At 35.1% G+C, this 15,621-nt stretch overlaps 1 protein-coding gene across 3 annotated transcripts in view; it reads left to right on the top strand.

Moving 5' to 3' along the window:
• GLCCI1 (glucocorticoid induced 1) overlaps positions 1-15,621 on the top strand; it is a 101,926-nt gene that overhangs the window by 60,335 nt on the left and 25,970 nt on the right. Inside the window, exon 4 of one of the 3 annotated variants that reach the window (XM_087861047.1) lies at positions 14,180-14,296. The exons of 1 other annotated variant lie outside the window; for it this stretch is intronic. In XM_087861047.1, the coding sequence (XP_087717173.1) occupies positions 14,180-14,296 (117 nt within the window). The remainder of the gene's footprint in view (positions 1-14,179; positions 14,297-15,621) is intronic. One more of the 3 variants, XM_045793178.2, reaches the window with a different exon arrangement.

Below are 15,621 nucleotides of genomic sequence, written 5' to 3'. Positions count from 1 at the left end.
AATATTATGATCAATTTTATGTCATCACTGTAGAAACTAAGGTAAAATGGATGAATTCTTAGACACAAGTTATTAGAGACAAATTGTAAAAACTGATTTAAGAACAAATAGAAAATATAAATAGACTTATAATAAGTAAAGAAATGGAATGAGGAATTAAAAACCTTCCCACAATGAAAATCCAAGGATCAAATTTTGGTGAATTCTATCAAATATTCAAAGAAGTAATGTTAAATCACAAACAATTTCAGAAAATAGGAGAGAAGGAAAAACTGCCCAATTTACTTTGTCAGGCCAATTTAACTGACTTCGAAGCCAGGCCAAACACATCTTAAGAAAATAAAGTGGCAGATCAATATCTCTCTTGAACAAAGAAGCAAAAATCCTTAACAAAATATTAGCAAACCAAATCTAACTACGTATGAAAAGGATTATATACCACAAGCAAGTTGGATTTGTTCCAGAAATGCAAAGATGGTTTAAGATCCAAAATTCAATTAATGTAATACACTATATTAATAAAATAAAAAACAAAAACCATATAATCATTTCAGAGTCAGAGAAAGTGTTTGCCAAACTCCCAACACCAATTCATGATAAAAATCTCTCAACAAACCAAGGGGAAAAAAAAAAACTTTCTTTGCCTGATAAAGGGCATTTATGGGATAAACAAAACAAAACAAAACCTACAGATCATATTCTATTCATTTCTTTTTTAAAGTAGGCTCCACACCCAATATGGGGCTCGAACCCATAACCCTGAGATAAAGAGTTGCATGCTCTACTGACTGAGCCAGCCAGGTGCCCCATCATATTCATTTTATTCATTTCAGTGGTGAAAGCCAGAATGTTTTCTTCCTAAGATCAGGAACAAGGCAATGTCATCCATTGTCACATTGTCACTACTTCTATTTGGTATTGCATAGGAGGTTCTAGTCAGTGCAGTCAGGCAAGAAAAATAAAGACATCCATATTGTAAAGGAAATGGTAAAACTGCCTTTATTTACAGAAAACATGTAGAAACTATATTTAGAAACTGCTAGGAAATATGCAGATACACAGTACAAGAACTAGTAAACATGTTCAGCAAGGTTATAGGATACAAGATCAGCATACAGAAATCATTTATGTTTCTAGATACTAGATAGGAATAGTCCAAAAAATAAGAAAACAATTTATTACAGTCATATCAAAAAGATGAAAATATTTAGGAATATATTTAACAAAAGCAATGTAAAAACAACAAAACATTGCTGGACAAAATTAAAGATTTAAATAAATGAGAGACTTACTTTGTTCATGGATTGGAAGACTCAATATTAAGATGATAATTCTCCCCAAATTGATTCATTGTAATCCCTATTAAAATACCATGGTTTTTGTTTTTGATAGAAATTGACAGGCTAATCCTAAAATTTGTATGGAAATATAAAGGACTTAAGAGTAGCCAAAAATATTTACTTTTAAAGATTAATTTATTTTAGAGAGAACATGGGAAAGGACAGAGGGAGAGAACCAGGCTCCCTGCTGAGTGCAGAGCCCAGATGTGGGGCTCGATCTCACAAACCTGAGATCATAACCGGAGCCAAAATCAAGAGCCAGATGCTCAACTGAGTGTGCCACCCAGGCGTCCCCAAAGTATTTTTGAAAACAAGAAATTCGGAATATTTAAATTACACAATTTCAGTATTTCTTATAGATTTACATTAATGAAGTTAGCAAAAGAAAAACACATAAATAAGTGAATCAAAATTGTGAATCCAGAAATATACCTTTATATTTATGGTCAGTTGATTTTTCACAAAGGTACTAACACAATTCATTTGGAAAGACAATGTTTCCAATAATTGGTGCTGGAATAATTATATTCCAGATATAAGGGGGGAAAAAAAACACAAGTCCTTGACTGTCAGCATAGAGAAAAACTAACTCAAAATGAATCATAGTCCTAAATATAGGCTTTAAAATTAGGTAACTTGTAGAAGACCTTGAATTAATCAGCAAGGCATTTTTAGATACAACACCAAGAATAAAGCCATAAAAGAAATAATAATAATAATAAACTCATTAAATTGCACATTTATACTTCAAAAGACACTGCTAAGGGAATGAAAGTTTCAGACTGGAAGAAATATTAGCAAATCCTATATCTGACAAAGGGCTTATATCCAGAATATATAAAGAACTCTTACAGATCAATAATAGGAAGACAACCCAACTTAAAAATGGATAAGACAATTGAATAGAACTATTTCACCAAAGATGCATGCATGGATGGCAAATGAACATATGAAAAAGTGTTCAACATCATTAGTCATTAGGCAAATGCAAATTTAAACTATAAAAGACACCTACACGCCCAATACAATAAGTATAACTTAAAAGACCGACAATACCAAGTGTTGGCAAGGATAAAGGGAATCTGGAGTACTCAGATGTTCTTGGGAACAGAAAATGGTACAGCCACTTTGGAAAACAGTTTGTCAGTTTCTTTTAAAGTTCATCAGAAACTTCGCATATAACCCAGCAATTCAGTTCCTAGGAATCTGTATAAGAAGAGTGAGAACACCTGTCTAGATTGAGACGTGTACACAAAATGTTTATAGCTGAGTCCACATTTCTGTGGATCGGTAAATGCAGAGACAAAATGTGGTGTATTCATGCAATGACATACTATTCAGCAATGAAAAGGGAATAATACACTGAATATCAACAATGCTACAATATGAATGAACCTCAAAAATGTTTTACTAAGAGTCAGCAAATGTTTTCTGTAAAAGGCCAGATAATAAATACTTTAGGGTTTGTGGGCTCTATAATATCTGTTGCAGCTGTTCAGTTCTGCTGTTGTAGTGTGAAAGCAGCCATAGACAATATGGAATGGGCTTGGTTATGTTCCAGTAAATTTTATTTACAAAAACACATGGCAGGCTGGATTTGGCCTTCAGATTATGGCCTGCCAATCCCTGCTAAATGAGATGACTAAGACTACATATTATATGGCTTCATTTAATTTTGAAATGCCAGAAAAGGCAAAGTTATAGAAGGGGGAGAAAGCCCATTTGTGGTTGCATGTGGCTGGGAATGGGGTGGAGAAGTGCTGCAAACAGACTTAAGGCAAATTTGGGGGGGTGATGAAAAAGTTACGAAACTGCAATGTGATTATGGTTGTACAACTCTACAGAGTGATTAAAACTTACTGAATTTTTACCCTTACAATGAATGAAGTTAAGGGAATGTAAATTATATCTCAGTAAAGATGAAAAAGAAAGGGAATAGATGTAAAAGACTGGTGGGTTTTCTGTAATGTACCATGAAGATATCAAGTGCTATATGATATATAACTGAGGCTAGTAAATGATAAGAATACATTGGTAAAGACAAAAAGGGAAAAAAAGAATAGTTGTAATAGATGACAGAATTGGAATTTGAGAAAATTATGAAAAGACAAAACTTATTATTGAAAGCTGTATTTTTAAAAATTGAATACTACTACAATTGTGCTATTTAAAAAATAACTTTTAACCTGCTTCCTTGAAATAGGATCAAAGTCAGAAGTAGCACACAACCTTTCTTCCCGAGTCACATGCATACTCTCCCCCTCACATAATTTGAATCAGGATTTCACATTACAGTGTCAGTGAAAGCACCTGTATAATCTGTCTCCGCTTTGCTCCAAGTTTATGAGAATGCAATGTGAAAATTTTTCTAAGAAATAAGTAACTATATTCTAGTTACATTTAAGACAAAGAAAACCCCTGCAGACCATGAGAAACAGGAAACCCTTAGTCATGAGTGGGTATTGATGCTCTCTGGCTCACAGAAACTAGGGGTCATGTGGGCCGGGACTTAAAAAGTGGGTTGTTGTTGTTTTTTTAAAAGATTTTATTTATTTATTTGACAGAATGGGGGAGCACAAGCAGGGGGAGCAGTAGAAGGAGAGGGAGAAGCAGGCTCACCGCCGAGCAGGGAGCCCAATGTGGGGCTCAATCCCAGGACCCTAGGATCATGACCTGAGCCAAAGGCAGACATTTAACTGTCTGAGCCACCCAGGCACCCCAAAAAGTGGGTTTTGAAGCCAAATTTAAGAGCGTGTAGATCGCTAGACATTTTAAGAATGCCAAATGCGTCTTGCAAATGGTAGGAGATTGGAACTGGGCTGTCTGCATAAAGCAAGGAACTGGGACCATGTTTCTAGGCTGTAAAACCAGACCTGAAATAACTCCACCTGACACTGTTGGTGTTTTCCTGTGGGCCAAAGAGGCAGCTATGCAAAAATGGAAATAGTAACCATATGTTGTGTGTGCCTGTGGCATCTGGAATAGAGCTCTCCCCATGTGGAACCAAAGCCCCAGTCTCTCTAATTTAAGACCTGCTCTGGAGCTGTGCAACTCCAGAGGGATAGTCTGAGCAGCCATGAAACAACATGGCAGGAAAGAGCTCACAAAGGATAAAACTTCCACATAAGGTGTGTTTGCAGGCAAGCATTTTAGGACATGTAAGGAAATCTGTTACCACAAGAGACAGCAGATACACCAAATAGGATCATTTACATCTGAGGAAATAGGGATAAGAACACAATCTCCAAAAAAGCACTTAAATATAAGAATGTTTAAGAATTTCAAGTGAGGGGCGCCTGGGTGGCACAGCGGTTAAGCGTCTGCCTTCGGCTCAGGGCGTGATCCCAGCGTTGTGGGATCAAGACCCACATCAGGTTCCTCTGCTATGAGCCTGCTTCTTCCTCTCCCACTCCCCCTGCTTGTGTTCCCTCTCTCGCTGGCTGTCTCTGTCTCTGTCGAATAAATAAATAAAATCTTTAAAAAAAAAAAAAGAATTTCAAATGAAATGGTAGCTGGCAATAAGGAAAGGAGTAAACAAGAACAGGCAGAATGATAAAGGACCAATTACAAATCTTGTGAATATCAAAAATGGATGAAATTAAAAATAAAAAGCTCTTTGGTAGATTAAATTCACATAACAGGAGAGAGAGTTAGTGGATCAGAACTCTCAACTGAGAATTGCCAGTCTGGAAGAGCAAATCTTCTAGAACATAGAACAAAAAAATAAAGAGGTTGACAACATGAAAGAGAAGTTAAGAAACATGGGAAATAGACTGAGTTAGGGGTTCCAGGAGGTAAGAATATTCTGTAAGCATCAGGGAAGAGAAATTTTTTAAAGGTTGAAAGTTTGCTATGTTTGGAGAGCAATTGAAAAAGCCCACCAGCTTCAAGGAGGATAAATAAGACAAATAAAAAATTTCCCCCCTAGGTATAGTGTAATGGAATTTTAGATCAAGGACACACACACACACACACTTAGAATTAGGAAAGAAAAGCAGGTTACCTACAGCAGAAATGGCAGATTATCAATACATTTATCAGAAATTATAATTGATACAGTATATGTGAAGTTGTGGGTTGTGTTCATGTTAAGAAAACTAAGCTAAGTGAGGCATTTTCCTTTATGAAAAGATTACTTTTCCTCCTTTGAGTTATGTTCACTGGAGGGTTGTCAACCCAACCAAGCAAATATGCAAATGCACTTTTCCACTTGTTAGAAATGTGGTTCCCTGCTTATAAAACACAATTTAAAGTTAATTTATAAAGCGTAACTAGGGTTTAAGGAGTCTGTAAGTAAATGATAAGGGTTTAATTAACACCACTTTTTATGGTACTTCATTTGTATATGTTTAGTAGAGTAAAAGAGAAGAAAGGTAAATCTCGAAGGTAAATCTTAAAGGTAAAACATGAAGACATGTTTTAGCATATATCATCAGCATTTAGTGGCACTGCATTTGTTCATAGAATAATATCAAATGAGTAAGACGGTATGCCCAATAGTGTCTGAAGGATGTATTTCAAAAGAAACAATAGCTATAATCTACTTCATAAAGAACTTAATTACACATTAGGAAAAACAACTAAGACCTTAAGGAATAATCACAAAGGACTTTGTTAACTCCCTCTGTCCTTATTGAGTGAGAGAAGTTCGTCTCCTGCCCATGGTGCAAAACCAGAATCTGATCACTGTTACACCCCTGTCGTCCCTTTTAGCAAGCATGCTTTCTAATTTCTTAAAATGGTCAAATTCCAGCTGCTTTTATGGTTCTAGCTACTCCCCTTGTCCTAGCTAGGGCCCACTATGGTTGGGTGACTTCCTCGGTGAAGAGATCAGGGAACCTTCTCTTCTGTTTCTTGCTCACCTCCTTCCTCACTCTGTAGCTGCTCTTTCTGACTCCTCTGGAGTTAGAGCTCGGGGGAGGAAGGGGGAGGTAAGGGGAATAGAAATGTGCCTCCTTGACTGGTTTATATATATTGTAAGATGCCTTTACAGCCCCTGGGCTTGACAGATTTTTGAAACTTACTTTCTTTGGTAGAGTAATTTCATGAAGTCTCTGGAGATCCGTTGTTGCTATACATCTCCCTACTGTTCTTTCTGGGTTTGTGAGTCGCTTGCTCCATCCTTAGCCTCTAGAAGCATAGAAATAACATTCAGTTTCTCAGCTGTTGAGTCCGTTCACTCTTCTAGGTGGCCCTCTTGTGTAGAACCGAAGATAACTCTGCACAGCTCTTCACTCAGATTTCCTAAGTGGATCCTGGTAAACTCTCATACATTTTGGGGGGGGAGTCTGGTTCATGTCTAGGTGTTTAGGCTGATTCTAGTGCAACAGTAAATCTTGATCATCCTTGTTCAACATTTTCAGTATCTAGAGAGAAGTCAGATACCAGTCCATCATGTCCTCTTATCTGTAGGGAACATAAATCAATCTTTCCAAGTTGTTTCATTAAAATTCCTTTCTCTTCATTTGAGAAGTATTCCCTCTCAGGTCTTGGATTTTACTTTCTCCTATTCACAGCGTAATAAATTAGCCTTTTACTATTCCATGGATGCTGGCAGAAGGCATGAAATGCCTGGATTAGAGACAATGGACTTTGCTATTCCCAGCACAGCAAGTATCAAGACTATCAAGTTTGCCTTGTTTCCCCTGAATCAAGTCCCATGGGGTGATGGGGAGAGCCCAAATGGATTCATGCACATGTAGTAGGTCACATTACAGGAGAGGAATACAGAGCTTGGGGAAATCCACTATTTTTATAGTAAGCAGTTAGCAAACCTGCTCTTTATCCCAGAGGGTAGTATTCCAAGAAAGAACATTAATAATATTCTTGTATTGTTTTGATTTTTTTTTTTTACTATCTCTGATTTTGATAGAGATAAATTGAAAAAGGTGGGTTTGCCATTCTTAAGTCCTTCAGTGGAAATAAAAAAGCATGGGTTGCTTCCTTATCTCATCAATAAGCTTTTCTTTCATTAGTAGGATAGTTTTTCTTAGATGGAACCATCTGGAGCAGTAAGTGAAATAATTAGGGATTTTTCTCACATCTGATCAAACTGTAATAAATAGATATTATTGATGTGGTCTTCCTTTTTTAAGTAAGCAAAATAGAAGTTTCCTTATATACCTTCTGCTCTGACATTTTGTTAATTTTTGGTATTAAAATTTTTTATCATATCATACCAGGGGGAAATAATTGCAATAATATTTTCTCTGGACCTAAAAGACAACAGTCTGAAGAAATTTGACTATCCCTTTGAACTCAAAGGAATTATGTGATAAACTTTTAAAAAATACAGATATTTATCCAATAAAGTCTCTGTCTAAATCCATATTAAATTGAATTAGAAAGATGTTTTAGAATTTTTTCATTATTTAAAATTGGCTCCAACAGAAAGAATTTTTAAGGTCATACAAACTGCTTGTCAAAAAAATAAACACCGATCAGTAGGTTAGTATGTTAACGGCTTCATCACATTTTTGTTCATCTTTATTTCAGTTTCACATCTTGCAATATCTTCAACATTTAGAAAGGAAGTTACTTTGCAAAGTGGTTGAGATTATGAGCTAATACACAGTGACTGGTAATTACTTGCAGTTGAACATTAACATAGAATTACTTCCAGCCACATTGGTAGGTAATAGAATGAGGTTATAAATTAAAGGCTAGAGGACTGGGTCTGCCACTTATTACCTGTGTTACATTACATTGGGTAAGGTACTTTATTTTTGAGAATGTGTCCTCATCGGTAAAGTAAATATAATAACTTTATGGGATCAAGCAGGTTTGTGAACTAAGTGTTTTTTAAATGTTAGTCTGGTGGTGTTATTTACATACCTCTGTTGACAAATATGCCTTATGGTGGCTGTAAATATAATTCTGTATTAAAACTTACATTATAAAAGTCCCAAAGCTAGCTGTATCTGTGGGGATGAATTTGTATGTGGGAGTATCTCTGTCTGTTCCTGGGTTAGCAGGTTTATGTGCGTCTGCGCGTGGTGAGTAGGGCATGTTTGTGGGCGTGCAAGGGTTGATGTGCACACAAGTGACCCATGCGTGTACATGTGCCTGCATACATCTGTGTTCTTTCTTTATGGACGTTTGTGCATGTGTGTGCCTGTGTTCATTTCATGGGGCTGAATGAATAGCAATTAGTTTGTTAGAGTTTGCCTGTTGGCACTTTAAAAAAACAGGAAAATAACTAATTATTTGTATTTATGGAAAGATTATAAGAAGTTCTAAATTTTTATTTTTGGTGTTAGAGTAGGCACTGTTGCATGTTAAATGCCTTTGAACTCTGACAAGGGATATAATATGTTAACTTTGCTTTTAGACTGCAGAACCTTTGTTTTGAGACACTTGATCTTTATAAACACTCAAGTTTGGCACATATTCCTTTTTTTTCATATAAAAGGGAATGACAGCTTGAAGTTCATGATTTCTCAAACTATATTTTCAGAAAAAAATGCTGGGTTAATATCTTTTATAGTTGTTTTGCCTTTGTTTTGTTTTGTTAGTTTAGCTGTTGTCAAATTTTTCTACGATCTTTTTGTCTCCCTGTAAGTTATTAACTTGTTTCTTTAGGCAGTAGAGAATAATGGTTAGGAGAGCAGACTTTGGAATTCTACCTCCCAAATTCAAATATTTGTTTCACCACTTAACTGTATGATGTTTAGTAAGCTATTTAAACTTCTGCCTCAGTTTCCCCCCCAAAAAATGGGGATGATAATAGTACCTATTTCATATGCTTTTATTAAAAAATGAATGAGCTAATTTAATTTAATTTAATTTAATTTAATTTAAAAGCAAGTGGCATAGTGCCTCCTTCCTGGTTTTAAACTAGCTCTTTTCTCATTTTTTTTATCTTCTCTGCCGGAAGCTCCAGGACCCTGCTTCCTTTCCTACTGCTAGCTCTTAGTCCTTTTAAGTTAAGATTTCTCATTTCCCTGGCCTACTCTGGAGTAGAATTCATTGTGAGAAATCTTTCTCTCCCTTTCAGTATCTGAGGCGAAGGTACTCAACCAGTCTTTTGAGGCTGAGTTTTGTTTTATTTTGTTTTTAAATTTTAACAATAGTGGGGGAAACTAATAGGACAGAAACAGCAAATGAATAGGGACGATGTTAATTAGGTTTCCAAAAATTTACAATAAAATGTATTCCTAGTTCTCAGATTTTGAGTGGGGCCAGTCTCTGATTTTTCTTCATCTAGTTTCACAAATGTTTTAGTCAGTTCTTTGTATTTATGCTAATTCTTCTCTCTACACTTATTATTTCTTCTTTGTGACCCAGGGTCACTTATTCCCTAGCTTTTTTAAACTTTGGAGCTCATGTGCTTGAAACCCCTTTCATGTTTAAAGAGGTTCCTCTCTCCTTCCCTCTTAATTTTTTTTTCTTTCAGTTTCATTGAGCTATAATTGACATTTAACATTGTGTAGATTTAACGTATACAGTGTACTGATTTGATGCATTGATATATTGCAAAATGATTACCACCATAAGCTTAGTTAACACATTTATCACCTCACATAATGGTGGTTTTTTTGTGTATAGTGAGAATTTTTAAGATTTGTTCCCCTAGCAACTTTCAAATTGCTGTACAGTATTGTTAACTATAGTCACCATGCTGTATGTTACATTCCAGAACTTACTCATCTTGTAACTGGAAGTTTGTACCCTTTGACCCACTGTCTCCCATTTCCTATCCCCCATCCAATTTTTGGTGACCACCAATCAGCTCTTGGTTTCTGTGAAATTATTTTTAAGATTCTACATATAAGTGAGATCAAACAGTATTTTTTTTTTTTTTGGCTGATTTATTTTACTTAGCAGAATACCCTCAAGGTCCATTCTTAATTTTTTTCCCTAAGGCCACAGAGTAGCTATTAAATATTTAGAAACACAAAGTCAGATATATCTATAGTTTAGTTTAAAAAATCCAGTCAGTAAAGCTTAATGTTCCCTTTGTAAATGAAGGTTGTGTGGGCATTTCATTGTAGTGACTGGGGTGGGTAGATCCCCTGAAGTGAGGACCAGGAGCTTCTGTGCAACATCACCTGGAATGTGGGCCTACAGAGCCTGTCTTGGGCAGAGCTTCAGAGCTGTGGATGAGGTGGGATGGGTTGTGTGTATGTGTGTGGGGAAGGGGGATTGCCCATCTTTAGGAAGATGGGCTCCCTTTTACCCTAATCTCTACTGAATTGAAGACAAGAGTGTAGCTATGTGATATTTCAGAGATGAACAGTATTATGTGAAAGCTATAAGGTTGCATAGTTTAACTGGGTATTCCAGGCAAAGTAAGGTGTATACCATGATGGATGCTTTTTGTTTTCAGGGATTTGTTAAGGCTGTTAAGAACAAAAACTTTTCTGGCTTTCTTTGATATTTCAAGGCCTTTAAAAATAGAGTGATTAGAATTGATCAGCTCTCAGATTATTTTTGTTTGTTTATTTTTAAAGATTATTTTTAAAATGAAAAATTACAAATTGCCTTGATTAATTTCTAGGCATTATGGGCTCTTCTGTACAAACTCTTGCCAGTTTTGAAACAGCACTGAAACATCATTAATATTCAGAAAACAATTTCATACCTCTATCCTAATTAAATGACTTGTACAATTTCGAATCCTATTTATTTTTTATCATAGAGAATAATCTGTCCTCATTTATAATGATTACCTACTAATTTTGATTCCTTTTCTCATGAAAATTAATGTTCTCTAGAAGAAAATTATGTCATTTCAACAGAGAGCAAGGAACACAAACATTAACATAGATAATCTTATGTGTATATCTTTGAAACAACGTTGTATGAGAGGTCTATAAGCTACAAAGAGATTTAAAAAACTGAAGGAATCTTAAAAAGAAAAAAAATCAAAACAAAAAAACAAAACAAAACCCAAAACAGAAAACAACTGAAGGAATCTAAGGATCTTAATATAAAGGAAAGGACATAAACCATTCCATTGTTCAGGTGCTTTATTTCCTTCCATGTAAAAATGAGTTTTCCTAGCAACCTATATACTTTTCCTCTTGAGCTTTTATAGGTTTTAGTAGCAACTGTCTGTTTTGCTTTTTATTGCCATGGTTATCCAAGGTAAGTACCTAATATTAAAATACATTGTATTTTTGCTTTATGTCCTTGAGGAAATCAATATATTTTACAGACTTTACTTTGTGTTTACACTTGTCTAAGTGGGTAATATAAAGCTGGGCTCACAATAGGTGTTCAAGGAATAACTGTTAGTTGATTACTGTCATCTTTTCTACAAAGAAAAAATGCCAATATTAAATAACTTCCCCCAAATGCCAATTATTCCCCTACAAAATGCTCAGGAATATTTTACTCCTGGTCTGGCATATTTGAAGCAGATTATACATCATCTAAAATGTGTTAGATTTTTTTTGAGTTCCATCCAGGTTGGTGTTTAATATAAATTGTTTCTGTTTGAATTTACCTTCTGGCAATACTTATGTTTCAGTTTTGAGCTTATATTTAATTTTGAGGAAGTTTATTCTGCCACAATAAATTCAAAGGAAGATGTCCTACAGTGCTGTGGTGGCATGATAGAATCCTCTGTCTGCTAAATATTGGCATCGTAGGCTATCTGCAGTTGGAGATGGGTCTGGTGGTTGCATTTTTGTCACTTCAAACGCTCTGGACCAAAGGCTCCCAAATGCTGATGCATAGAGACTATACAGAGCCACAAAAGTCAGTCTGGGGCAGGCACAGGGATCTGCGTTGGGCAGGACTTTGTGAGTTCGAGGTTTTTTTGTTGTTGTTGTCGTTGTTGTTTCTGTTTTGTTTTGTTTTGTTTTGAGTTTCCCAGATGATTCCAAGGGACTTTGTGTGGGGGCCATTGCTCCAAACCGGAAATGGGCATAGTTTTCAATTCAGCAGACCCTTACCATATGCCAGGCACTGCACCATTTGATTGCATATGTGATCTTGGTTTTTTTTTAATTATCTTTTTTCATCATGATAACTATACTCTTTAATTCCCACCCCCTGTTTTCCCCATCCCCCACCCATCTCCTCTCTGGTAAACCATCAGTTTGTTCTTTATAGTTAAGAGTCTGCTTCTTGGTTTGTCTTTCTCCTCTCTCTCTCTTTTTTCCTTTGTTTCTTTTGTTTCTTAAATTCCACATATGAGTGAGATCATATGGTATTTGTCTTTCTCTGACTTATTTCACTCAGCATTATATTTTCTTGTTCCATCCATTTTGTTGCAAATGGCAAGATTTCATTCTTTTTTATGGCTGAATAATATTCCATCCATCAACAAGACCCTTGGGCTGCTTCCATAGTTTCACTATTGTAAATACTGCTACTATAAACATAGGGGTGCATATTATCTCTTTGAATTAGTGCTGTATATTTTTTTGGCAAATACCCAGTAGTTTAATGAATTCCGAGCCTTATTGTAATAATGACTTTTCTCTTAAACTTGGGAGTGTTACCATTCCGTTTAGGAGAATACACTCTAAGTTATATTTGTTTTTTAAAGTTATGATTATAGCCAGTATCAACAGATGAATGGATAAAGATGTAGTGTATATGTGTGTGTATATCTCCACTATAATGTTATTCAGCCACGAGGAAGAAGGATATCCTGCCATTTATAACAAGGATCAACCTTGAAGGCATTAGGCTAAGTGAAATAAGTGAGGCAGAGAAAAACAAATATTTTATGATATCACTTCTAAAAAGGTTGAACTCATAGAAACAGTAGAGTGGTGGTGGCTACCAGGAGCTGGAGGGTAGAAGAAATTGGGGTTGGTCAAAAGATACACACTTCAGTTATAAGATGAATAAGTTCTAGTGATCTAATGTATAGCATTTTGATTATACTTAATAATACTGTATTTATATTTAAAAGCTGCTAGAAGAGTAAATCTCCACTGGTCTCACCACAAAAAAAAAAAAAAAAAGAAATCATAGGATGGGGTCGAGGTATTAACTAATGCTACGTTGGCATCATTTTGCAATATATACAAGTATCAAATCAACGTGTTCTATACCTTTAAACTTCCACAATACTATATGTCAAAATTATATCTCAATAGAGCTGGAAGGAAAAACAAAAGTTGAGTGACTATGAGGAATATATAGTAAGATATTCAATGCTAGTAAGTTGCTAATACTAAATATACTTTGATTTTCCTCACTACCAAAAGATGTACAAGTTTGAAGTGTTTAGTAATTGATAAGCTAGATGCATTTTGTTTATATAACATGGGAACTTAGAAACTAATGTGGTCTCTGTATTAATATATTGGCTTTGAACTTTAATCAATTGGCATATGAAATACTAGTGTTTTTCCTTATAAAAAGTGTTTAAAGAAGAAGATATTCTTGGTATACAAAGGTCAAATCTGAAATAATGTGGAGAGATTTAGTCTACATGTTTACCAAAACACTATTTAAATTGCACAAGTGAAGCATTTATAGCCTATTGTTTTATTGAAGTATAGGTGACATATTAGTTTCAGTTGGACAACATAGTGATTCAACATTTATATACATTATGAAATGATTACCACCACAAGTCTAGTTACCTTCTGTCACCAAATATAGTTATTCCAATATTATTGACTGTATTCCCTATGCTGTACTTTACATAGCTATGACTTATTTACTGTATGACTGGAAGTGTGTACCTCTTATTTTCAGTAGTTTTAATCCTAGAAACTTGGAAGAATAAATCTTGGCAGTGAAATATTATCTCTTCTTGAAACCTTTGAGGAAAAAGTAATTTATTACTATCCAAAAATTAAAATCAGAAGTACTTAAAAACTGGTATTCACTTTTGTTCTCATTTTATTTCTCCTCCCCTCTCCCCAAAGCAGATTGCCAAACTGAGGCAGCAACTACAACGTAGTAAACAGAGTAGTCGGCACAGTAAGGAGAAAGATCGTCAGTCACCTCTTCATGGCAACCATATAACAATCAATCACACTCAGGTAGGCTAATTTCTTGTCCACATTTGAATAATTCCTTTTAAAGGGTTCATTATTAAGGGGGAATCCACTATTTTAGGATTAAAAAATTAATAAGATAAAATCCCTAGCTCTACTAAAGTACTACTACTGGTTAAATTGTTGCATGAAGTTTTTTTGCCCTTCCATATATGTAATTTTCTTTTAATAATAGACATAACAGAGTGTAGTCATCTCAAGGATGATTGATACTAAAATCCTAGCTCATTCACTTACTAAGCAACTATTGGCATTATCTCATTCAGTCTTCCTAATAGTACCTTAAGCCATCTTTATCTCTTTATATATATTTACCCCTATTTTACATAAGACGAAATTGAAGATTAGAGTTCTGTTGGGGGGGTCCCTCCTCACCTCCACCCAGGAACATGTCCTTCCTATGGAATAAGTTTGGGAAATGCTGTTCTAGACCGAATTCACTTAAAATATTGATATAAATTGTAGTAAGTCAAATACAGAAGTAAAGAAAAAGAAACCCAAGTAGTGATTCAAAACAAATGTAATCAGGGTGTTTCAGAAACATAAGGATGATTCAGCATTAAGAAAGGTGTTAGTTTAGTTAATTGCATCAGAAGGTCAAAGCAGATGCTGAACAGCACTTGATAAAAAGTCAGTATTCCCATGTGATAAAACCTTACTAACTAAAAGTAGAATACTTCCTGATGTGACTAACTTCAAGTGTAGTGAGAGCCTAACAATAAAATATTGGAAGCATTTCTGTAAAATAAAAATCAAGTCATAGATGCCCATATAGATATTACTTGCTTGTAGTTTAGAGGCTCTGGACAGAGCAGTGAGAAAAAAATAGTTTTCCTTATCTGTATGTGATATGATTATATTTAGAAAATCAAAGTGAACAAACTAAACCATTGAAACCAATAGGATAGCCAATACCAAGTGTTGGTGAGGATGTGGATCAACTGGAACAGACATTTGTTGCTAATGGGAACACAAGATGGTACCACCACTTTGGAAAACAGTTTGGCATTTTCTTAAACAGTTAAACATACATAAACTGACCATAGAGCCCCCAAATTCCACTCTGATATCCAGCCACGAGAAATTAAAAACATATGTCCATACTAAGACTTTTACATCAGTGTTCACGGAGGCGTTATTTATAAGAGTCAAAAAATGGAAACAAATATCAATCAGCTGGTCAATGGATAAAACAACATTTTGTAACATTCATGCAATACCACTCAGCAGTAAAAAGGAAGGAACTACTGATACTTACGAGAACATTGTTGAATCTCAAAAACATCATGCTAAGTGAAAGAAGTCAGGAG

Source organism: Ursus americanus, chromosome 3 (assembly GCF_024610735.1).
Source record: "Ursus americanus isolate L20-20 chromosome 3, mUrsAme1.1.p, whole genome shotgun sequence".
NCBI lineage: Eukaryota > Metazoa > Chordata > Mammalia > Carnivora > Ursidae > Ursus > Ursus americanus.
This window is presented reverse-complemented; position numbering and strand designations above follow the sequence as displayed.